Genomic DNA, 24,998 nt, shown 5'->3' with positions numbered 1-24,998 from the left:
TCAACATTTGGAGAAGACAAAAGCTGGGAGATATTTTAGTGTTCAAAGAAACACAATTCCTGGAGAAAAAGGTCTACTCTCAACCTGAACTATGACAAAACTTCATTCTTCAATCGCAAACTCTAGAACTGTTTGAGGTTTAATAAAATACTAATACAAACAGGAAAGAAAATAGAATGTCATGAACAGACTAACTGGAGATGGATAACATGATGAATACCTAAACATCAGGCCATGTATTAAGAAAGGAGTAGCTAGTTTTACATCAGCCGAAGCTTGGTTCTTAGAGAAAAAAAAGGAGATAGCTAGCTCGCTTGACTGGGCCAGATCATGGCAGACACATGAAGTTATTAATGCAGAAAAATTTAGGCAAATTTGAACTTCAACCAGAATTCCATGGAGCCTCTCGGGTCGTGGAATGCTCGCCCGGGGAACAGACGCGGAAGGGCCTCCTGGACAACCAAATGGCTAGGTAGGCGTGCTCAAAAAAAAAAAAAAAAAAAATGGCTAGGTAGGCTCTCCCGGGCTAATTTGGCGGTTTGGCCCAGGGTTTGTTGTACGGCCCGGGAAACGACGGGGAACCCTGCGGGATTGGGTGACTCGCGCCGCCGGGACGAGAATCAAGTCCGCCGCCTCCGCCACTCCTCGACGTTCCTGCCTCCAGGTGCGCCGGATCACGGCAGTCTCTAAAACATCATTCCGGCGCCGGCTCTTCTATCCACCCCAAATTCAGCCGTCCTTGGTGCTTCTTAGACTCGAGCAGAGAAGATGTGGCGGCGGCAGCATGCTCTTCTACGCCGCATCTCGCCGGCGAACATGTCTCCGGCGGCGTGGGTTGGTGGCGCGGCGAGCTACCATGGCTCCTCGCCGGAGGGAAGGAAAGGAAAAGCGTCTCCTTTGCAGGTCACATTCTATCCCCTCACAGCTTCACGGCGGCCGACGAACCGACGGTAATCTGGGGCCTTGAATACCCGTCGTTCCGTTGCAGGCGCGTGGGATGGTGGACAGGTTCAGGCTGCGTGCCAAGGGTGGCGACGGCGGGAATGGCTGCATCAGCCAAAGGCGCTCCAGGTCCGACCGACTCGGCAGGCCTGATGGTGAGGACTAGCAAATTTCACCCACCCTTCCAAAATTATCCAATTCCTTTTTACTAGATAGGGCTCTGAATCTTGATTCAATTATATAGTTGCCGCATTGTCGGCTCTGTTTGTTTGGTTGCACCGTCCAATTGTCTGTTAACTATGGTTTGCAACTGATCATCTCATTTTGGTGGTGTTTGATTGAGCTATCGTTGCTGTCGAAAATTTAGTTGCACTATGTCGAAATGTTTCTAGTTGCCGAAGTTTGTTTCTGCTACTTAGTTTAGATTTCACGAGCTCAGGATTCGCCTTATTCAACACAACAAAAAATTGCAGGTGGCGATGGAGGGACAGGTGGCAATGTCATTCTTGAGTGCTCAAGGTCTGTCTGGGATTTCAGTAACTTGCAACATCACACGGTATGCTTTTGAACATCATATTTTGTGTCCCGGTATGAGATAGCATGCTCTGTTTTTTGTTTTGCTAGATGCATGATCCCTCTTTGTAAAACAACACATGTTGTCCTGGTGTGAATGCTGCCCCTTACTTATCAAGGACTTAAGACTAATAGTGCCTCAGTACACTGTAGCTTGGCATCAGATTGAGTCATTACCAAAGAATTAGATTCTACATAATTTATGCTTTTTCGTATCATTGTTTTATGTTTATTTATTTTGTGTTCCAGAAAGCAACATCACACGGTATGCTTTTGAACATCATATTTTGTGTCCCGGTATGAGATAGCATGCTCTGTTTGTTTTGCTAGATGCATGATCCCTCTTCGTAAAAGAACACATGTTGTTCTGGTGTGAATGCTGAGCTTGTGTATATTATTGAGTTAAAGGCCACCCCTTACTTCTGCCAGGGACTTAAGACTAATAGTGTTTCATTACGCTGTAGCTTAATGTCAGATTGAGCCTTTACCAAAGAAGAAGATTCTACATAGTTTATGCTTTTTCGTATCATTGTTTTATGTTTATTTATTTTGTGTTCCAGAAAGCAACCCGAGGAGGCAATGGACTTTCTAAGAAACAGATAGGGACAAGAGGTCCTGACAAGGTTACCACATATATATGTGTATACATTTGCATATCATGTTTACTTAGTTCCCTTTTCGAAATATATAACCTTCTCTGCTTGTTGTCCGACAGGTCGCACAAGTACCAATTGGCACAGTGATTCATCTAGTCCGAGGAGAACCACCTTCTTTCACTGTAAATGCACCTACCAGGTCTCTAGATCCCTGGGATATCCCAGATGCTGCAGAAGACTCTGCAGACAGTTCCAATCAGAAGAACAACAAGGATATCATTTATGGAAATGAAGCTGAAAGAGGAATTAACAATCAATGGGAGAAGAAAACATACACTAGTTCATGCTCCAAGACTGAGTTTTCGAACGCGGAAGATTTTAATGAAAGTAACACTCAATATCAGGTGGAGATGGATGAAAAGGATCAGTCTGATGAGGACGATGGAGAATTTTGGGAGGATGAAGATGAGACAGAGGAAGAGGATGAAGATGAAGATGCAGATGCAGATGAGGATAGGGAAGAAGAAGATGACATACAGTATTCTGTTGCTGAAATGACAAGAGCTGGGCAGCGGTTGATTGTAGCACGAGGAGGGGAGGGTGGGCTAGGGAATGCTTCTATTGGCAACGATGTGCGCCTATCCAAAGGAGATAGACAACAGAAGATAGCCCGTTTGAGTGCTGGAGAACCAGGAACAGAGACCTTTCTTGTATTGGAGCTGAAGAGCATTGCTGATGTTGGCCTTGTTGGGTTGCCTAATGCCGGAAAGAGCACATTGCTGAGTGCTCTCTCCAAAGCTCGCCCGGAGATCGCTGACTATGCATTCACAACACTGAGGCCCAGTATTGGTAGCCTAACCTACGACGACTACTTCTCAGTGAAAGTGGCTGACATACCTGGTCTTATCAAAGGTGCCCATGAGAACCGGGGCCTGGGCCATGCCTTCTTGAGGCACATTGAGCGCACCAAAGTTCTGTCCTATGTGCTTGACCTGGCGGCAACACTCAACGGCAGGAAGGGTATCCCACCATGGGAGCAGCTGCATGATCTGGTCGTGGAACTAGAGCATTACCAAGAAGGCTTGACCAAGCGCCCATCGTTGATAGTCGCAAACAAAATAGATGAAGAGGGAGCGGATGCAATGTATGAAGAACTGAAGAGGAGAGTGCAGGGTGTTCCGATATTTCCAGTGTGTGCCATCTTGCAAGACGGTGTACCTGATCTGAGAGTTGGCCTCCGGGACCTTATGGATGCCTCAGCCCCGCAGGGCGTTGATTTGAGTAAAATCATTGTAGACTAAAAGACTGTTTTTTTCCTTGAGATACTGACACGGTGGAATTGTTCTCCAAAAAATCCGCCCTAAGCGCTATGTGCTTACAGTTGCAATAAGATCTATGTTCCCAAATTGGCTATAATTTTTCTTTATATGTGATGTGTAGCCATGTAGAGTGCAGATTAGATAATCCAGTTTTTTCACAGATTAGATAATATAGTTTTTTTTTTTATAACAGAGTATAAATTAGCAATGGGTGACCAGTATGCTGCTCTGTTCTTTCCTAGGAACAGCATAGTCAAGTTCTATTACTAGGGTCTGAAACATTAATTGCCCTTTTTCTGCAAATAAAATTAATTTCGTTTGCACCTGGAAGTTGGAAGAGTGGTTTACTCACTGTATCTTGCTATGCTTTGTTTACTTAATCATGGCATGGAGCTGTACTCACTGAAGGCCATTTGATCCAGATGCCATGTAATTTTGTTTCCGGTGACTGATATCTGTTTTTCAAACCTTGTGGTAAGTTAAGGTAGTTCCACTTTATATTTCAAAAAAAAGCTACTGTTCCATTTTCTGTTAGGATTTGCTTCTCTGTTAGGATTTGCTTTTATTACTTGGCTCGTACAATATTGTAGTCAAAAGAAAACATGACTGTCACAAAGCCCGTCTAGCTCAGTTGGTAGAGCGCAAGGCTCTTAACCTTGTGGTCGTGGGTTCGAGCCCCACGGTGGGCGTATTCTTTCTGCCAATATTTTTTTACCTCTATTCTTGGCGAACTTTATACCCTAAAGTGTACAGCTTTCAGATCTGCGGAGGGTACTTTTGCTCTGGTTTAAGATTGTTTTCTCTGAACATTTCTTCTACCTTCAGTATTTTTGGATCACCAGGTAAATACTTTTCCTGACAACTCTGAACCATTTATCTGCACGTAACTCCATTCAATATATATTCAACATCATATCCCAAGTTGAACTGATCCGCTTGAGTCGTCCCCTCCAGGGCGACTCGGGGCGGAACCCTAACCCCCCGCCTTCCCTTCCCTCTCCTCCTCCCTCCTCGCCGTCCCCTGAGGCTGCCGCCGGCGAAGCCTGGCGCGGTCGGTGATGGGGGCGGCGGGGATCCGCGCACGGTCCCCTGGGGCGGCGGTAGGAGGCACGCCTCCGCGCCGGGGGGGATGATCCCGGAACCCGGCGGTTGATGGCGGCGCGGCCATCTCATCACGTCTTCGCCGCGGCCTCGTCGGGCGGGCGATGATGGGGGCGGCGGCGCGGCCATGGAACCATGGCGGCGCGGCTCTCTCCTCCGTTCCTCGCCGCGGACTCACCGGGCAGGCGGTTTGGGGGCGGCAGCGTGGCCCTGGATCCTGGCGGCGCGATCCTCTCCTTCCTTCCTCGCCTCGGCATCGCCGGGCGGGTGGTGATGGGGGCGGATCTCGTGCTGCTCCTCCTCAAGGTCTGGATCACGGCACAAAGGGCGGCGGCCCTGGATGGCGGTGACGGCGTCGACCTGGTGGCAGGTGGCGGGCGTCAGGTGCGATGGAGGTGCTTGGAAGCCGGCGATGGTGTCGCCGGTGGAGGGTTGGGTTGGCCAGCCCGGGATGGTCGCCGACGTGGGGGTCCAACCTGAATAAAGGCGGCGGTCCTAGGGCCTCTCTTGCGTGAAGAGGAGGACCTACCGGAGGCCTGGACTCGTGATCTGGCCAGAGGGTTGAGTTCCGGAAGGCTTCTCCGGCGAATGTAACAGCGCTTTGCCTGGAGTTTGCTGGATCGGAGGTATTCGGTCGTGCGCACCCATGCGTTTATTCCGACTGTTTGGTTCTGGAGGGAGCGGCGCGAAGCTCTTTTTCTGTGTTGACATCAAGTGACTATGGATCCATGATGAAAGTCGGAAGAAGAGAATTTCTTAAAGGCCGGAGGGGAGGACTAGCTAAGGGAGTTTCAAGTCTCCGCGCTGTTGAGGGGCTTGCTTGGTGTCCCGGCTTCACAACAGCGGTTTGGAAGTGGGGGCGACAACACAGGTGAAGCGCAGAGTCCTACCTTCCAGGGTGAAAACCCAAGGTCTGGCCTTAACTGGTTGTGCCTGGCAGTGACCTTGGTGGAGGCTTTGTTTTGAGAGCGGGGACTATCTTCAGGGTGAAAACCTAAGATCTTTCATCGGGCGACGACGGTGTTTGAGCACCGTTCCCTTCTTGAAGGCGTCGTTTTTTGGAGAGTCTGTAATTCAGGTGTTGTCATGGTGGTGGATGTATTGCTGTTGTTAGGCCTGAAATACTGTAGCGGGACTTTTGTTTCTTAGTTTTCTTTTCCTTTTTTGGTTGTGTGCATCCGTAGTGCCATTAGGGTGGTGCGTTGTTGCAGAGGCTGTGTGTAATTGATATCTTCTTGATATTAATATATTCCCTTTATCGAAAAAAAATATCCCAAGTTGAATAAAGCAAGGTCGGATAGCTTTGTTCAGTTCAAGATAAGTTCTGGACAAAATGAATCTCATCTCATAAGCGTCATCATTTCTGAGAAAAGAACGCAGCCGCCAAACCAGTCATGTGAACTTGCTCCTCATTTTGAACGACCTTGCTGAACAACAGGCATTTCAAACTGACAAGTGATTGCCAGCATCTTCTGGATTAGAAATTTAGGCACGAAAGCTATCTTTCTGGTCCAAGTGCAAAGCATTTCAAACCAAGTGACAAGAACCAACTTTCAACATGAAAATCTATGATGAAAGCTATCCTTTTTGGGTGCAAGTGCAAGCATTTCGACCTCACAAGTCACGCCTACTGTTTTAAAATATTAGGCATTGTTAAGCGATGCAGCCAATAACTCCTAGTTATTACTTGATTCCAACAGAATGTTACCGCATAATATGTCACTTTCTTTTGCACTGAAGCCACATATGATAGGACCCCTGACGTTTGCAGACATAGTTAAAAAACCTGCTAAGGGTCTTCGTTTCTGAATGCACGGACACAATTATTGGAGCCGGTAGCTTGCAAATATCTTCATAAATCCATTCAGCGTGAGAAATCATAAAATAAAATTTCCAATCGCAGATTTCTTTTGAAACTATAATTAGTAAAACAAAGAGGCCTCCGTAGATCAGATCATCAGATGTTCTCGGCTATGTAGTTTTTACGCATAGAACTAGCTAGTAACTAATGATGTGACATGACCTTTGTAAATGCACTGCGATAAAGTTTTCTATGTTCTGCATAAAATAAGATATCTCCTTCTAGATTGGTCTGATACCAGAATAATATATTTCCTTCTAGATTGTCGATGTATAGGATTTGATCTTTTATTGTTGCCTCAGTCAAAATTTGCAAAAAAGAAATTCTTATAGGGTAGTCTTGAAATCATCATAGCTGTTAATACTTCTTACTGTGATTCATACATGCCCTTCTTGAGATAAAAGAACAATGACTTGCAATTGGAATGGAAATAACAATTGCTCACAGTACAAGTATACATATTAAAATAAGAGTTCAGAAGCTTACATGAATAATGAGAAATTTTTACAGCTATGAATATTCAAGGAACTATACATTTTACATCATCTAGTTTACAAATATTTGCGTTGTATGTTGAATAAATTGGTTCCTTATTTCATATCAAGAAGCTACGCCCTTTTTTCTGGGGATATCAAGAAGCTACTCGATCTGAGGAAAGGGAATTTCGAAAAGCAACAAAGAAGGCATGTTTCTTGCCATCTTGCCGTTGTCATGTATATTACTATACTTATATGGTAACAAACCTCTTTTTTCTCAGAATTTTGATTTTTTTTCCTAATTAACGCTGGGTAGACACGTACGTGATTTTGTGGTTGATTCTCACTGTGATCTTTTTGTGTGCACGTCGGGCACACTCTTGCAATTTTCGTTTTCCTTTTCTTTGTTTCTTGTTGGTCCTCCTTCTATTGTGGGTGGACATACCATTTTATTGCACCGCTGTAACTTTTTTGGAGAGATCCTGCAAGGAAACTGCCCCACGATTTCTTCACTCTCTCTCTCTTTATCTCTTCCACCACCCCATCGTCTCCAGCCTAGGGCCAATGCCCTCTGCCCTGTCCTCTTCCACGGCGGCCCTCCGGCGAGGCACGGCCGCGTCGACGTCCTCCCATTTCTCCGGTGTCCCACTACCCCGACCCTCTCCCATCTGGGCAGGTGCTCCACCCGCCGCCCTCCACGTCCAGCGCCGCCGCCTCCTCCTCTTCCGATTTCCCACCACAGTGGTGATCGGCCTGCCCCCATGCTGGACGTGGGTTTGGTTGCCGGCACAACTCATGAAATCCTATCCCCGTCCTGGGTTTGGTTGCCGGCACAGCTCCGCTGCGGCTGCTCCGCCCCTATTCTTTTGTGTCTACTTGTGTGAGCTCATGCCTTCTACATGTTTGATGTTATGCTCATGAGAACTAAAACAAATTTCTTCAGTTTGCGGAATTCTGAGAGCTACGGCAATTGAATTTTGGCTGTAGACTGCGAGCACACCTGGTTGTAGATTTTGTGTTGATTTTGATTTGGTGATTTCTGTCTTGCTGCTGGATGTTTACCTTGGAGTGGTGCAGAGCAAAAAGTCATTAAGAGGATTCTGATGCGTTCATGTTCATTTTAGAGCACGGTGGCTTAGATGACCACGATGACCGCGATGCTTATTTTGTTAGTGTTTTGCAGGTGAACTTTGATGTGAAGGAACACAACATGATGCTCAACTACAAGGTTCTCCACGAAATGTACACCAAGTTGTACCAAGCAAGGTACCGGCTCTCGGCCTTGCTATTTTTAACGTATGCTTATGATGTTCCTGCTTCTGTAGATGATTTAGAGTCTATCAGAGTATACGAGAAGCAGGATAAGAAAATAAAAAGATGCGGGAGATAGACCCATTCACAAATCTATCTGATAGAAGATAGAAGACGCAAGTAAGCTATTTTTCTTCTTGAAATCTACTTCTGAAAAATAGACATCAGACCATGTTATAAGACAATCCAGCATATTGTAAGTACTATGCTATATGAATTAGCAAAATAAACATCATATCATGTTTCAGGCTAAGTTAACCTATAGCTAGCCATATTATTTTTGCTGTCCAAGTTGAGCAATTCATTACATGCTGCATTTCAGTCATCAACGCGCAACAGATTACTGGTTGTAATTATTCTTTTCAATCATGTTTTTGGACGATTTAAATTGCATGTTTCCATGTGGAAAACCAATAATCCAGCTTTCAGTAAACTCTTATTCTTTCAATATGTCCTTCTGGGAGACAAAAAAGCATATCATGTTTTAGGTTAAGTTATCCTAAATAGACGTATGCATATCATGTTTTAGGTTAAGTTATCCTAAATAGACGTATTGTTTTTCCTGTCCAAGTTAGAGAAAATAAACATCACACCATGCTTTATGTTATCATGTTTCAGGCTAAGTTAACCTATAGCTAGCCATATTATTTTTGCTGTCCAAGTTGAGCAATTCATTACATGCTGCATTTCAGTCATCAACGCGCAACAGATTACTGGTTGTAATTATTCTTTTCAATCATGTTTTTGGACGATTTAAATTGCATGTTTCCATGTGGAAAACCAATAATCCAGCTTTCAGTAAACTCTTATTCTTTCAATATGTCCTTCTGGGAGACAAAAAAGCATATCATGTTTTAGGTTAAGTTATCCTAAATAGACGTATGCATATCATGTTTTAGGTTAAGTTATCCTAAATAGACGTATTGTTTTTCCTGTCCAAGTTAGAGAAAATAAACATCACACCATGCTTTATGTTAATTAGACATTTTGTTCATACTGTCTAGGTTAGGAAAATAAAAATCAGATCATGTTTTAAGCTAAAATATATTTTAGGCTAGGTTATCCAACAATTAGATATTGTTTTACTGTCTAGGTTGAGTAAAATAAACATCATTTGATGCTTTAGGTTAATTGCACATATTGTTCTTACTATCTTGGCCTTTCCTATTGGTGTTTCTATGGTGCTTCGGACATTTTGAGATATTTCATTGTAGGTGCATTTTGTTTTCATAATCTATGGAAGTTCAGAAGTGGCAACCTCCAATATGTTCTTTGGCGTTTCCAAGTTTTTAGTTTATTCATGCAGCATGATTGTTAGCGAGCTAGACTAATACACGCTTTAGCGAACTGCAGGTGTAAAGAGCGACGAGGAGATAGGGAGTGTGCCTTAGATGGACCTACAGGCATGAGTATCTTCCACTTCTAGCAGCGATGGGCTAGAGAGCGTCACCTTGGTACTGCACGGCAGCACCCTGTCGTTGACACTCTGGGGAAGACAAGTAGCGCAAGCATCTCAACAGGTCTGAGATTCAGCGTGTGAAATTCAGGTATGTTTATGACTCATATTTGCAGGTTCATTATGCTCTATTTTGGTATGAATTTTGGAATGAACAACTCAGATTGCGCACATGATTCCTCTGGATTCTGGGAAATGGAGGTTCTTGGACTAAAACGAACTTTCAAACTAAATTAATTATTTGTTTGGCCAATCGTCAATTCCAGTTTTCCAACGAAAAATGCTTCTGTGAGACAATCTTCTGACAGCTGGCATATTTACTTAGCTATGCCTACGGGTTAGCATATATTCTATTCTCTTCCATATAAAATGGCCTAGGGCTTCTCCTTGATTTAAGTACTGCAGTTGAATTACTACATCTTTCATTCTTCATAAGGCTTGGCGATGAGGCTGGGTCCTCCAGTGTGAAGAGGAGCCACAAGAGTTGCCTTACATAGCCAATGATGATGTTGACCCTGAGGATCTCGAGAATCACGGTAACCTGTGAGCTGGAGGAGTGCTGCTGACCAAAAACCAAAGAAGAAGAATGAAGAACAATTTATACCATATCAGATTGCTACCCAGGTTCGGGAGAATGATGCAGAAGCAGCTTCAGTAAGCTGAAGATGTGCCTGGCCCTAAATATACTGTTCTTTGTGGGGAAAACAAAATATGTCCATGGAGTGACAGGTACATACACATATGAGCATATGATTGTTTGCCTGTTAGAAGTACAGACTGTATACGCTACGTATTTCAGTAGTTCAGTTTACCTAAGTTAATTGCTACAACAACTATTGAAAGGAATTCTTCAGCTGTGGTATTGCATCTTTGGCTATCGCCTATTTTTCATCTCACACACACCTATGTTTATGTGGAGCTAAGTTTTTAAAATGATATTGTATTTTTGCCACACCTTACTAAAGATTATCAATTTACTCCTATCACCAGAAATGTAATGTGCAATATTAGCTTATCTGAAACCACTAAGCATGGACACTTTAGTCATGCTGTAATATTAACTGCCATCATTGCTGCTAATTTCTATCATTCTATTGATATGCCAGTATACAAAATGCTAATCAGGTGCACCATTTCAGAAGAAAAATTACACACTGTTCGCATATGAGTAATTGACATCTGCTTAAATATAGTTATCAAAACTATTGGAGCCCTAGGCGTGCCGTGCCAATTTTGGCTACTGGAACTTCTCATTTCCAATAATATTTCACATAAAACTTTATCATGAGATTTGCCTCATATCAATTCACTGCTTACTGCCAGACCTTTACTTTTGATTGCATTTTACTCTATGATCTGCATTCATAGTTAGATCAAAATATGTGTTATCATCTCTTCTGAGATTTATCTTCATTTCCCATATATTAAAATCTTCAGCTGATCAGTAGGAATTGTCTCTATTGTTATTTTATACTATTTGATGAAATTATCAGAGATGCTAAAATATTTCCCATGAACATAAGGTTTGCACTATTGGTCATATTTGGAAACAAAGCAGTTCGCCCATCTAATGTTATTTGAAGCACCATTGATGTGTTGCCACTTTTTCAACACTTAGTCAGTATGACGAAAAATGTCATGTTTTGTGGCTTTTTTGGAGGAGTGCTGTTTTTTTACATTCCCCATAGATACAGATGTAGTTCTTAATTCTGTGATACTGAAAATCTGAAACTTCTTGGCTTATTGCGTATTTTTTCTCTTACAGTTGAAATAACATTACAAGAGAGTTGCTCTCAACAGCTGACAAATAAGACAGGTTACATTCCCTTCATGAATGTTCACGAAATAATTGCCACAGAATATTATTTCCTTTTATTGTTCTTATATCACATAAAACTTAACATTGTAGCTCCACTCCTGTACTGTTTTGCACCACTTATAGGTTTGGTCGTTCCTCGCTCCCAACTTGGTTGTGTAATATTGGTTAGGGTGATATAGAGGTCAGCTGTAGGTCTTTGGCTTTGTCGCGGAGGCCAATTAAGAATTCAAGAAGAGGACACTGATTTCCCCTTGGATGATGAAGCATGCTCGGCTCTTTCTTCACCAAAGGCCAACAACTCATCATCTTTTCCCGCAACAATGAGGACACTAATGCAAAGCACTAATGGATGGGATACAATGGAAACATCAGCACTACCAGTCTTACCATCCTACTTTGCTACTTCCTCCCAAGCTTTGATAACCAAGAACATGTCATACTTCTGTTCAAGTAGAAACTCCTGTCTTTTCCATGTATCCTATATGTAAAATGATCCCAACAACTATGTTGTCAGATCTAATCTGTTCAAAGAAGTGTTGTCAGTCTAATTCTAATTATATATTAATGCTACTGCCTCTTAATTGCTCAATAGCACTAACACTAAACCTTTACAACCATCCATATCATCCACGGGGCCCTTTTTTTTTTATGCATTCCCGCTATGAGTGTACCCTATGTCCAGGTTAATTACCAGTTAATTTTATGCCCTTCTTAATGTGGGTAGAATTCTACATATGCCACTTGTTTACATGATCTTAAGGATTAAATTTTCATGCACCTAAATATCAGTATATGTTGTATCCAACTTTATTGCCTACCATCTGAAAACCTACTGTTTAAACAAGAAAATATTAATTACTTCCATCAATTCAAGCATAGTCTTAAAACTATTACAATCAGTCACATTATACAATGGGCGCGGCGTGCCGCCGCGCCATCCATTGCTAGTATGTAGAAAATGACGTCCAATAGCAAAAATCGTAACAAGGGGAGACAAGTCAACTATGCATTATTTCGTTTGGCAGAAAGCAACCACGTCTTAATCAACATCAAATATTCTCTGAAAAAAATCCAAGATAGAGATTCGGAGTTAAAGAAGGTTCATGCGAGCCGTTTGTAGTCTTTCAGAAAAGCAACCAGAAATATTGGATCAAATATCTTTCCACAAAGTATAGTAGTATTAACCGCTGTACCAATGAAACGGTAGTAACGTCTTCTAACCTCAGCAAGGATCACAAGAATTCATCTAAAAAAAAGATCACATGAATTACTAAATGGTAAACTTTCTGTCGCTGTCGAAAGACAACCAGTCCTGAGAAATTGGACAAATTCTGGGAGGCCGGCCTCCGTGTAGCATGGTGGCACACAACAATATCTTAGCTAGAGTGCCCTCCTCATGTACGCTAACTTGGCTATAAATAGTGGTGTAGGGGTGGAGACTATCCATTCAATTCACTTGTGCTCATCATCTTCTCCGATCCAACTAACGCTCATCTTTCTTCTCATTAACCTCAAGTTAGATATTTGGAGGATGTCTTGCAGCTGTGGATCAAGCTGCGGCTGCGGCTCAAACTGCAAGTGCGGGTATGCATGCTTCTCTCCTCCAAATACTATGTAGAATCTGGATACTAATATACACAGAGAGGAAACCGTTTCAGTTAATTATTTGATCAGGTATTAGTTTCTGGCAGTGATAAATTATTGATTTGGTTTACTGACGAATTGTCGTTGCAGGAAGATGTACCCTGACCTGGACGAGCAGGCCAGCACTACCACCCGGGCCCAGGCCGTGGTCGTCGTCGGCGTGGCTCATGAGGACAAGGCTGGGCAGTTTGAGATGGCCTCCGGCGAGTCCAGTGAGGGCTGCAGCTGCGGCCCCAACTGCAAGTGCAACCCCTGCAACTGTTAAGTTGCACCTGTGGTTGTCTGATGGTGTGAGATTATACGTGAATAAGAGCATCCGATCTGATGGACTCGAGCAAGTGTGTGCGTGTGCGTGTGTGTTTTACTTTGCTCGCTCTGCTATGCTCTAGTCTTGGTGTCCTTGCTTGCTTGTGTGATGTGTGTCTATGTAATTGCTTCATCTATGGAGTGATGAATTAATATATAGTAAGAAAAACAGGTTTGGTTAAAGAACTGAGTGAAATTGCTACTTCAGTGAAACCCATCCATGATGCCCGAGTCCATCGGCTAACAGTAGCTTGATATTGGCGTCATCCTAAGGGGTGAGGCACGGTTGACGTGAACATACATGGATGATGGCGCGGAGGATTCTCCATCCACCGCCCTTTCATCTCCTGGCGATGGGACCGAAGGCATGGTTGGATGTGTGGCATCAAATCTTCAACCTGCTTTGAGTGTTTTTTCGAACGGCACGGGTGGGTCTGGGGCAATGTCGGGATCCAGCTATCGAGACATTTATAATACCAAATACATATAATATATAAGAGTATCAACTTTATGCAGTTATAATAATGTTAGTTTTACATTATAAATGTGATATTTAGGTGAAGAAAGGCGGGTTCCTCACCACCCCAAGTGAGTTTGATTGAAGAGTCGTTCAGTCTTCTTACTCGTGTCTATTTGCTTCTGCGAGATTTTGATCAAAGAGCAAAAAGGAATAAAGCTTGAAAATGTTGATTTTTGTTATATATTTGGTCAAACTTCACAAAATTTAACTTTGACTAAACCAAAAAAATGCATGGTAAATAAAAACAGAGGGAGTATATTGCATACATTCATTGATAGATTATCTTCCTTCTCGAAAACTTAGAATACCACACATATAGCAAAAAATTCTAAGAAACTAGCCCAAATTGAGTAGGTCGTAGCACTAAAGCAAACACAAATAATTAAATATGTCATTTTGCGTCTAACTTACTTCTTACAGGCTGGTTGCTGCTATATACTCCCTCCTTCGAGGTTTAACTATCATAAACCTCCATTTATTTGCTTCCTCCTAGTGTATTTTGATTTTTCGATCGCGCCTGACTGAGATGGGGCCATGCGCTAGGGTGCGGCCTCATAAACACCTGTGCCAGCTCCCTTTCGGCTTTGGCTTTGTCATTACACATACTATTCATCATATTTAATTTCTCCTTATTTTCATAAATACATAAATCCTACATGTGATATTTGATAAATCATGATTGCTGTATGTTAAATAACTAATAAAATTTCTATGTTTACTTTTGCTACTATGATGCAAAGTACATGCATTAGGACATGGATCCATTCTCACCTTAATATCCTGCAAAATTAGGCCTGAACGAAATCAATGAATTTTCAAGGTGAAGTGCAATGTAGTGCCCTCTTAGTGGAGTAGAGATGATAGGGATAATACGGTTCAGGGATTAACATGTTTATCTAGTATACACATGAACATAGTCTCGGAAGTTGGTTTAACCACGTTGAATACAACCCTCAAAAAGAGTTGAAGAAAGTAAGAGTGGAAAATCTTGGACGCATACACTTGCTTGAAGAAAGGAGCGAAACTGGCGTTCTCGAAGAACTCAAAAGCTGGACCAAGATGAAAATGTAGTCTTCTTATTATAGTTTTGAGCCAAATATGGCAACCGTACGGAGTCAAATATGTCGCTTTGATATTCAAGGGTAAGTCATCATCTTGAAGCTTCTATCTCGTTTTGAGTCAAATATGACAACCTCTATTTATTGCTTTAGAGTCTCCATGAAAATGATATTCTTTTTTATTACATCGATGACCTAGCACTAAGAGCATGTACAATAAAGTCTAGTCAGCTGACTATAAGACATTAAATAATATATTTTAGATGAGTTGGAGGAAAGAGAAGGGGAGAGGAAGGGAGGTGGGCTGTTATGTAATAGACAACTCTTGCACATGCTGCTAAGCACTTTGTGAGAGTGAAATGTGGATCATATGTTGTAAAATACTCTATTCTTATAGCGGTATCATATTATGATACCACTACCATCTCTCACCTCATTAATTGATGCGCCACATCAGATTTTTGCCAACATGGCATGCATGATACAACTTATGATACCTATTATGGCTAGTCTAACTATTGTGCATGTTAGCTATATGGTAGCTATTTTCCATTTTACCACATCAATGTTCAAAAAACATAACTAAATCATTATAATTCAGAAAAATACAAATAATATATCAATTTTTTTAGAAAAATAAGATCTATCTTGGAAAAATATCAAACTTGGAATATTGCAAATATCTCAATAAACCTTCGAAAAAATGAGCTATCATGTTCGATGTTTCATGGTTTTCACGCCAAACAACCAATGTTATGGCTAGAATCGTTGTATAGTTTGTGATAATGTGTCCATATTGTACACACATGTGCATTTTAGGATGTCTTACGATGTTGAAGGAGGAAATTTTCCTTTATCGCACGAAAAAACCATTTTGCATTTTTGAGGTGCCGAATACGGGGTGTTTTGTGAAAGCAACCACCAAATTCAAGTTTCACATTGGTACCAACATATTTTTCAAAAATACTAGACCATCTAAGATGGATAATTTCTCAATTAGTGTATCTGGATCCTTTCCTTCTACCTCTCATAAAAAAGACAAATTCCTGCCGAACTGGTAGGAGGCTGACCAGATTTGAACTACAGGGATATGATATAATGCTCAAGATTTTTTGTAAAAATCATTTTAGGTTCACAACATGCTATTTCATCAGAGATGCAGTGCAAGTTTAACGAGGCTTAACCCCGAGCAAAGGATCTTCATGCCCGTTGTTTTGAATATAGTTTGAAACGGACATAACAAATTCAAAAACGATCCAAACAATGTGAAACCTACGCGCGGTGTCATAGTTTCAAGGAAAAAAATTAAACTTGGAAAATTGCAAACATCACAAAATATCCTTCACAAAATGAGCTATCACGTTCAAGGTTTCATGGCATTTAGGTCAAACGACCAATGTTATCGATAGAATCGTGCCATAGGTTGTGATAATGTTCCCATATTGTCCACACATGTGCATCTTGGGATGTCGGACGGTGTTGTAGGAGAAAGTTTTACTTTCCATCGCACGAAAAAGTCATTTTCCATTCTTGAGGTGCTGAAAATGGGGTGTTATGTGACGCAACCACACATTTTTCAAAAATACTAGACCACCTAGGATGGACAATTTCTTAACCTCTGGAATCTTTCCATCCACCCCTCATGAAAAAGACAAATTTCTGCCAAATCGGTAGGAGGCCGACCAGATTTGAACTACATGTACATGATATAATTCTCAAGATTTTTTGTAAAAATCATTTTTAGGTTCACAACATGCTATTTCATCGGAGATGCAGTGCAAGTTTAGCGAGTCTCAGACCCTGGCAAAGGATCTTCATTCCCGCCGTTTCAAATATAGTTTGAAACGGGCATAACAAATTCAAAAACGATCCAAATAATGTGAAACCTTCGTCTGGTGTCATATTATGTGTCATAGTTGCAAGGAAAAATATTAAACTTGGAAAATTGCAAACATGACAAAAAAATCCTTCACAAAATGAGCTACCATGTTCGAGATTTCATGGCATTTAGGTCAAACGACCAATGTTACGGATAGAATCATGACATAGTTTGTGATAATATGCCCATATTATGCATACATGTGCATCTTGGGATGGCGGACAATGTTGCAGGAGGAAGGTTTCATTTTCGTCGCACGAAAAAACCATTTTCCATTTTTGAGGTGCCGAAAATGGAGTGTTTTGTGAAGCAACCATAAAATTAAAGTTTCACAATGGTACCACCCCATTTTAAAAAAAATACTATTGATAGGGCAAAAGTGTCCAATCTTTCGATGAGACGTGGATAGTTCGATTTGTTGGTGGAGTTCGTGTGCTTGACGATCCGACTACACATGCAAAGCTCGTGCGCCAATGCAATCGCTAGGACAATCTCCGGGAGTTACTGATCTTGCGGATGCGCGATCAGCCTGACCAGCGAGGGTCTTAATTCCTACCTAAAATCGAGAACAAGTAAGAACTAATGATGCTATCAGAATATTGCAGATGACAGATGAAAGCTTTATTGAAAAAGGTGGGATTTCGAATAGTCGGTCTTGTCCTGGGCGTTGGCCTCAAAAGAAGTACACGAGAGTTGCTGCAATGGCTAACTTTTAATCTAATCAAAATCTGAGTCTAAACGTGACGGCTATGGGGGTATTTAAAGGAGGAAAAGATGGGGTTTCGGCCAGCCATACGTATGGTGATCGAACCAAACCCTAGAAGGCCTTTCCCCCTTCAATACAGACTCTAAAAAGTGGCTGACTTAATTCATGCGAAAATGACATGGGCCTGGCCCAAAACTAAAGGTGACGCAACACCATATTATGCTATGGACGAAATTATGAAGTGGAAAACTGTATATTTCGTCCATGTCTTAATCTCCTCTTATGGTGGCTTCAAAGTTCTGAAATCTCCACTTGCAGCGTCATCTTCAATCCTCAAATGCTTGCTGCCATCTCCTCCATGCGTGATCATGCTCCAATGCTTGTCCTCCTCATCCATGCTTGGTCCATCATTCCTAAGAGTAACAAACATATCTGATTTAGGCAGCATCATATTCTCATGTTTGTGAGGAATAGTTCCAAGAAACGAAAGTACCAGATAGTTAAGTTGTTTGGCACGAGCTCGAGTGATTGGTCCTTGTATTTGTGTGGCTGTAGGTACAACGGTTGTATCAAGAGATGGGATGTCCTCATCATGCCCCCCTTCTTGAATTGAAGTCGTCCTCGACGAAATCTCCTCTTCTTCACCAAAGTAAGGCTTCAAATCTGCAATGTTAAAAGTAGGACTAACCGGACCCAATTCTGCAGGAAGCTCAAGTTTATATGCATTATCATTTATTTTCTCTAACACCTTAAAAGGACCAGCAGCGCGTGGCATTAGTTTAGACTTGCGCAATTCAGGAAAACGATCTTTGCGCAAATGCAACCAAACAAGATCACCAACATTAAACACAACATGCTTTCTTCCTCTATCCCCAGCAATTTTATACTTAGCATTCATGCGTGCTATGTTGTCTTAGTAGTCTCATGCAATTTTAGTATCAATTCAGCACAGTCTGTAGCATCTAAATTATTTTGCATAGAAGATGGTAAAGGCAATAAATCAATAGGTGCACGTGGTACAAAACCATAAACAATCTCAAATGGGCACATCTTAGTGGTAGAATGCAGCGAACGATTGTAAGCAAATTCAACATGAGGTAAACATTCTTCCCACAATTTTAAGTTCTTCTTCAAAACAGCCCGCATCATAGTAGACAAAGTTCTATTTACTACTTCAGTTTGTTCATCAGTTTGGGGATGACATGTAGTACTAAACAACAATTTAGTCCCCAACTTAGCCCATAAACATCTCCAAAAGTGGCTAAGAAACTTAGTATCACGATCAGAAACAATAGTATTAGGCACACCATGTAAACGAACAATTTCGCGAAAGAACAAATCAGCAACATGTGTAGCATCATCAGTCTTGTGACATGGAATAAAGTGTGCCATCTTAGAAAACCGATCCACAACAACAAAGATACTATCTCTGCCCTTCTGTGTACGAGGCAAACCCAAAATGAAATCCATAGAAATATCCTCCCAGGGTACACTAGGAACAGGAAGAGGCATATATAAACCATGTGGATTAAGTCGAAACTTAGCTTTTTGACATGTAGTGCATCGTGCCACAAATCTCTCAACATCTCGACGCATACGTGGCCAAAAGAAGTGTGCAGCAAGTACATCCTTCGTCTTCTTCACACCAAAGTGTCCCATCAATCCTCCTCCATGCACCTCCTGCAACAACAAAAGACGAACGGAACCATCTGGGATGCATAGCTTGTTAGCACGGAACCCAAATCCATCATTGAGGACGAATTTATTCCATGTTCTACCATCTTTACAATTCAGCAACACATCTTTAAAATCAGAATCATGCAAGTATTGTTCCTTTATGGTTTCTAATCCAAAAATCTTGAATTCAAGTTGAGATAGCATAGTATATCGGCGCGACAAAGCATCAACAATAACATTATCTTTACCATTTTTGTGTTTGATAACATAAGGAAAACACTCAATAAACTCAACCCACTTTGCATGGTGACGATTCAACTTAGCTTGACTACGAATATGCTTCAAAGATTCATGATCAGAATGTATAACAAATTCTTTAGGCCATAAATAATGTTGCCAAGTTTCTAATGTCCGAACCAGCGCATATAATTCTTTATCATAAGTAGAATAGTTTAGACTAGGCCCACTCAATTTCTCACTAAAATATGCAACAGGTTTGCCCTCTTGTAATAACACACCTCCCAAACCAATTCCACTAGCATCACATTCAAGCTCAAAAGTCTTATTGAAATCAGGAAGTTGGAGTAATGGAGCATGTGTTAACTTATCTTTCAAAACCATGAAGGCTTCTTGTTGTGCATCGCCCCACACAAAGGGCACATCCTTCCTGGTAAGCTCATTCAGCGGCGCAGCAATGGATCCAAAATCTTTCACAAAGCGCCTATAGAAACCAGCGAGGCCAAGAAAACTCCTCACTTGTGTGACCGTCTTTGGCTGCGGCCAACTCTCAATTGCCTCAATCTTGGCTGGATCAACTTCAATTCCCTGCGCAGTAACAACATAGCCAAGAAACGCAACTCGATTGGTGCAAAAGGTGCACTTCTCAAGATTACCATACAAACGTGCATCACGTAAAGCATTGAAAACAACACGTAAATGATCCAAATGTTTCTCCGAAGATTTGCGATAAATCAGAATATCATCAAAGTATACCACCACAAAACGTCCAATAAAAGCACGTAAAACTTCGTTCATCAGTCTCATAAAAGTACTAGGTGCATTAGTTAGACCAAAAGGCATCACTAACCACTCATATAAGCCGAACTTAGTTTTAAACGCCGTTTTCCATTCATCTCCTAATTGCATACGAATCTGGTGGTAACCACTACGCAAATCAACTTTAGAGAACATAATAGAACCACTCAATTCATCAAGCATATCATCTAAACGAGGTATAGGATGATGGTATCGAATGGTAATATTATTAATAGCTCTACAATTAGTACACATGTGTGAAGAACCATCCTTCTTAGGTACCAAGATAATAGGAATAGCACATGGGTAAGAGACTCACGAATGTAACCTTTATCTTGGAGAACCTGAATTTATCGCTGAATCTCTTTTGTCTCTTCAGGATTGGTACGGTATGGTGCACGGTTTGGCAGTGAAGCTCCTGGAATCAAGTCAATCTGGTGTTCTATGCCACGAATAGGTGGTAGTCCAGGGGGAACATCTTGTGGGAACACATCAATGAATTCCTGCAAAAGGTTAGCAACCGCAGGTGGCAAAGAAGGAGGCATATCCTCAAATGAAAACATAACTTCTTTGCAAATGATAGCATAGCATTGAGTAGTGTTCACATCAAGTTCAGCAATATCAGATTTGCTAGCAAGCAAACAAGGATTCTTCAAACGAATTTCAGTAGCATGGTTCGAATCACATTTAGTATTAGTCTTATGTGGCACAAAATCTGCAGCAACAATCTGATTTTCACTCTTATGTTTCTCCTCGTTTTTTACTCTACTAGCTCTAGTAAGATCAGCTTTTACTATTTGTTCAGGAGTCAAAGGTTTGAGACCAATTTTCTTTCCATCATGCATAAGAGAATACTGATTAGTTCTACCATTATGAATAGATTCTCTATCAAATTACCAAGATCTACCAAGTAACAAAGAACAAGCTTGCATAGGTACAACATCACAATCAACAAAATCAGAATATGTACCAATAGTAAAATGCACACGTGTAGTTCTTGTTACCTTGAGCTTCCGAGAGCTCTCAAACCATTGAATGTAGTATGGATGTGTGCGCTGTCTTGTAGGGAGAGAAAGCTTCTCCACCATGTCAATGCTAGCCAGATTATTGCAGCCCCCTCCATCAATGATGATCCTTATAGCTCGCTCTTTTACAACGCCTCTTGTTTGGAACAGATTGTGGCGTTGATCATGCTTAGATTTGCTCAATTGAACGCTCAAAACACGTTGTGCAACTAAGGTCCTGTACTGATCAGCAGTGTCAGCTTCCATTACCTCCATCTCTCTCTCAGAATCAAAATTGGCGCCATCACATGCAGCAATAAGGGCCAATGTGTCTTCATCAAAGTCACTTGCAGAATCATATTCTCCATCTTCACGCACCAACATCACACGCTTGGTTCTGCATTCTCTCTCTTTGTGTCCAAATTCCAAGCATTTGCGACATTGAATGTCGCGCGTCTTCCCCGTGGAGGCCATCGAAGATGAACTCCGAGGAGGACCAACAGATTGTGGTGGAGTAGCAGCCGGTGGTGCTCGTGATGTAGGCGCGGTGTACTTGGAGGTAGTAGGCTCTGGTGCAGCCCCACGAGATGTTGGTGCTGATGGTTGCAGAGACCATGATGATGTACGACCTGCAGAAACATTAGCTCTTCTCCATGGTGGTTGATGATCCTGCACTTCACGTTCAGCTTTGTAAGCAAGATGAAACAAGCGAGTAATTGTGTTGTACTCCTTATAATCTAAAATATGCTGAATCTCTTTATTCAAACCACCAAAGAATCGTGCAAGCATAGCCTCATTATCCTCTACAATACCACAGCGAATCATGCCAGTTTGCAATTCTTGATAATAGTCTTCTACAGATTTTTTTCCTTGTTCTAAGCGAGACAATTTTTTTCAGCAAATCACGTTGATAATGTGGAGGAACAAAACGAGTACGCATAGCAAGTTTTAAACCAACCCAAGTAGTAGGAACATTTGCTGGATGTGCTCTACAATATTCAGACCACCAAATAGATGCAAAATCTTTGAACTCACAAGTAGCAGCACTAACACGCAAGTGATCAGAGTATTTTAAACATGCAAAGCGTTGTTCTACCTCCAATTCCCATGTAAGATATGCATCAGGATTATATCTACCCTCAAATGGCGGAATATTCAGTTTCAGTTTAGCAACATGATCATCATCACGTACCAGCCATGGAGGTGGGCGAGCGTTGCGGTTCAGTTGTCGTGGGCGACCAGGTGCAGGTTGTTCGACTTCCTCGCCGTCCAGCACGTTCTCCTCGACCTGCTCGTCCCCGTCCCCTTCATAGTCTTCGTATCCTTCATCAGAAGGCGCGTCAGGTGCGGCTGCTGCAGCATGAGCGGTACCCGCAGGCACATCTGCACGAGGAACACGGCATGCACGTCGTCGCACGTTGTTGCGAGGTGGCGGCAATCGAGTCAAGAGTTCCTGGAACTTGGCGTCGAGCTTGGAGTTGAAAGCTGTCTCGAGGCCATCAAGCTTATCCAGCGCGTCAGTGAGTTGGACGTCAACATCACTGATACGTCTCCGACGTATCGATAATTTCTGATGTTCCATGCTTGTTTTATGACAATACCTACATGTTTTGTTCACACTTTATATCGTTTTTATGCATTTTCCGGAACTAACCTATTGACGAGATGCCGAAGGGCCAGTTGCTGTTTTCTGCTGTTTTTGGTTTCAGAAATCCTAGTAAGGAAATATTTTCGGAATCGGACGAAATCAACACCGAAGATCTTAAAATTCCCGGAAGCTTCCAGAGCACCGGAGAAAGGCCAGAGGGAAGCCAGGGGGCCCCACCCCACAGGGCGGCGCGGCCAAGGGGGAGGGGGCGCGCCCCCCCTAGTGTGTGGGTCCCCCGAGGCCCCTCCGACTCCGCCTCTTCGCCTATTTAGTTGTCCCTGACCTAAATCCTCGACCCCGTTCGACGAAACCAGAGAAAACCATCCAGAGCCGCCGCCATCGCGAAACTCCAATTCGGGGGACATAAGTCTCTGTTCCGGCACGCCGCCGGGACGGGGAATTGCCCCCGGAGTCATCTCCACCGCCGTCTCCACCGCCATCTTCACCGCCATTGCTGTCTCCATGATGAGGAGGGAGTAATTCACCCCCGGGGCTGAGGGCTCCGCTGTAGCTATGTGGTTCATCTCTCTCCCTTTGTGATCAAGTTGAATATCATCTATGTGCTACTCTAGTGATATTATTAAAGTAGTCTATTCCTCCTCCACGGTGTAATGGTGACAGTGTGTGCATCGTGTAGTACTTGGCGTAGATTATGATTGTGATCTCTTGTAGATTATGAAGTTAACTATTTCTATGATAGTATTGATGTGATCTATGCCTCTTTCATAGTGTGATGGTGACAGTGTGCATGCTATGTTAGTTCTCGGTGTAATTGTGTTGATCTATCTTGCACTCTAAGGTTATTTAAACATGAATATCGAATATTGTGGAGCTTGTTAACTCCGGCATTGAGGGTTCGTGTAATCCTACACAATTAGTGGTGTTCATCATCCAACAACAGAGTGTACAGTAGTCCTATTATGTGATCATTGTTGAGAGTGTCCACTAGTGAAAGCAGGATCCCTGGGCCTTGCTTCCAAGCATCGAATCTCCGTTTGTTTACTATTTTGTTGCATGTTTACTCGCTGCCATATTTTATTCAGATTGCTATTACCACTCATACTCATCCATATTACTTGCATCTCACTATCTCTTCGCCGAACTAGTGCACCTATACATCTGACAAGTGTATTAGGTGTGTTGGGGACACAAGAGACTTCTTGCTTTGTGGTTGCAGGGTTGCATGAGAGGGATATCTTTGACCTCTTCCTCCCTGAGTTCGATAAACCTTGGGTGATCCACTTAAGGGAAATTTGCTGCTGTTCTACAAACCTCTGCTCTTGGAGGCCCAACACTGTCTACAAGAATAGAAACACCCGTAGACATCAAGCACTTTTCTGGTGCCGTTGCCGGGGAGGAAAGGTAAAAGGTACTCACACTCCGGATCTCGGCTACCAAGCTATTTTCCGCCGTTGTAAGTACTCGAAGCTATTTCCTTTAGATCCTGCAATTGCATCTTTTTGTTTCTTGTTTTACACTAGTTAGGCATAATGGAATACAACTATCAGCTTTTTAATTTATTTCCTAAGTTAAGACATGAATTGTGTGATGCGAAAATTAAAGAACCTATGGAGCCTCAATTGCATGCTAGTAGCAATGTTATTAGTATGAACGCAATCACTGCTAATGCTATGGATAAGTCTAAGCTTGGGGAAGCTAGTTTTTGTGATCTTTTTAGTTTCCCATCTTTAGGGGAGAAAATTTGTTCTGATAATGCTTTATCTCCCATATGCGATAACTCTAATGATGCTTGTGATATTTTAAATCCACCTACTGCAAGTACTGCTTTCAAGATACCCATGAAAATTATTGAACGTGTTATTGATAACCGCTATGAAGGGGATGGAACTGTCCATCCTGGAGATCATTTACTGTTTTTGCATGAATTATGTGGGTTATTCAAGTGTGCAAGTATCTCTATGGATGAAGTGAGGAAGAAGCTATTCTCTGTTTCGCTGTCTGGTAAAGCGGCGCATTGGTATAAATTGTTGAAGAATAGTCATTCTCTTGGTTGGGAGGAAATTGTACCTCTCTTTTATTCTAAATTTTATCCTCCTCATGAAGTGC

General features: G+C 42.1%; 3 protein-coding genes, 1 long non-coding RNA gene and 1 other non-coding gene across 8 annotated transcripts; 4 read left to right on the top strand and 1 right to left on the bottom strand.

Moving 5' to 3' along the window:
- The first annotated feature begins 548 nt into the window (after nt 1-548).
- Nucleotides 549-3,537, top strand: LOC127294625 (probable GTP-binding protein OBGM, mitochondrial). Its single transcript, XM_051324477.2, has 5 exons — nt 549-903; nt 989-1,097; nt 1,416-1,498; nt 2,076-2,138; nt 2,231-3,537. Exons 1-5 carry the CDS (start codon nt 769-771, stop codon nt 3,410-3,412), a joined length of 1,572 nt encoding a protein of 523 aa, XP_051180437.1. The 5' UTR covers nt 549-768; the 3' UTR covers nt 3,413-3,537.
- A 509-nt stretch (nt 3,538-4,046) lies between these two features.
- On the top strand, nt 4,047-4,119 carry TRNAK-CUU (transfer RNA lysine (anticodon CUU)). The gene has a single exon. It is a non-coding gene; the product is annotated as a tRNA-Lys (tRNA).
- A 3,244-nt stretch (nt 4,120-7,363) lies between these two features.
- On the top strand, nt 7,364-12,326 carry LOC139830562 (uncharacterized). 4 transcript variants are annotated; one of them, XR_011743084.1, is made up of 6 exons: nt 7,364-8,096; nt 8,194-8,299; nt 9,533-9,726; nt 10,072-10,364; nt 11,401-11,451; nt 11,578-12,322. It is a non-coding gene; the product is annotated as an uncharacterized lncRNA (long non-coding RNA). The 4 variants fall into 4 exon arrangements; XR_011743083.1 differs by having other exon boundaries at nt 10,072-11,451; nt 11,578-12,326; XR_011743082.1 differs by having other exon boundaries at nt 9,523-9,726; nt 11,401-12,323.
- A 554-nt stretch (nt 12,327-12,880) lies between these two features.
- LOC127294626 (metallothionein-like protein 1) lies at nt 12,881-13,590 on the top strand. Its single transcript, XM_051324478.2, has 2 exons — nt 12,881-13,038; nt 13,189-13,590. Exons 1-2 carry the CDS (start codon nt 12,986-12,988, stop codon nt 13,361-13,363), a joined length of 228 nt encoding a protein of 75 aa, XP_051180438.1. The 5' UTR covers nt 12,881-12,985; the 3' UTR covers nt 13,364-13,590.
- Nucleotides 13,591-21,172: 7,582 nt separating this feature from the next.
- Nucleotides 21,173-21,757, bottom strand: LOC139839201 (uncharacterized). The gene has a single exon (XM_071829250.1). The coding sequence runs from the start codon at nt 21,755-21,757 to the stop codon at nt 21,173-21,175; it is 585 nt and encodes a 194-aa protein (XP_071685351.1).
- Between the last annotated feature and the right edge of the window lie 3,241 nt (nt 21,758-24,998).

The sequence above is a fragment of the Lolium perenne genome, chromosome 4, assembly GCF_019359855.2.
Source record: "Lolium perenne isolate Kyuss_39 chromosome 4, Kyuss_2.0, whole genome shotgun sequence".
NCBI classification, from domain to species: domain Eukaryota; kingdom Viridiplantae; phylum Streptophyta; class Magnoliopsida; order Poales; family Poaceae; genus Lolium; species Lolium perenne.
Note: the sequence above shows the minus strand (reverse complement) of the source record. Positions and strands in the feature narration are given on the sequence as shown.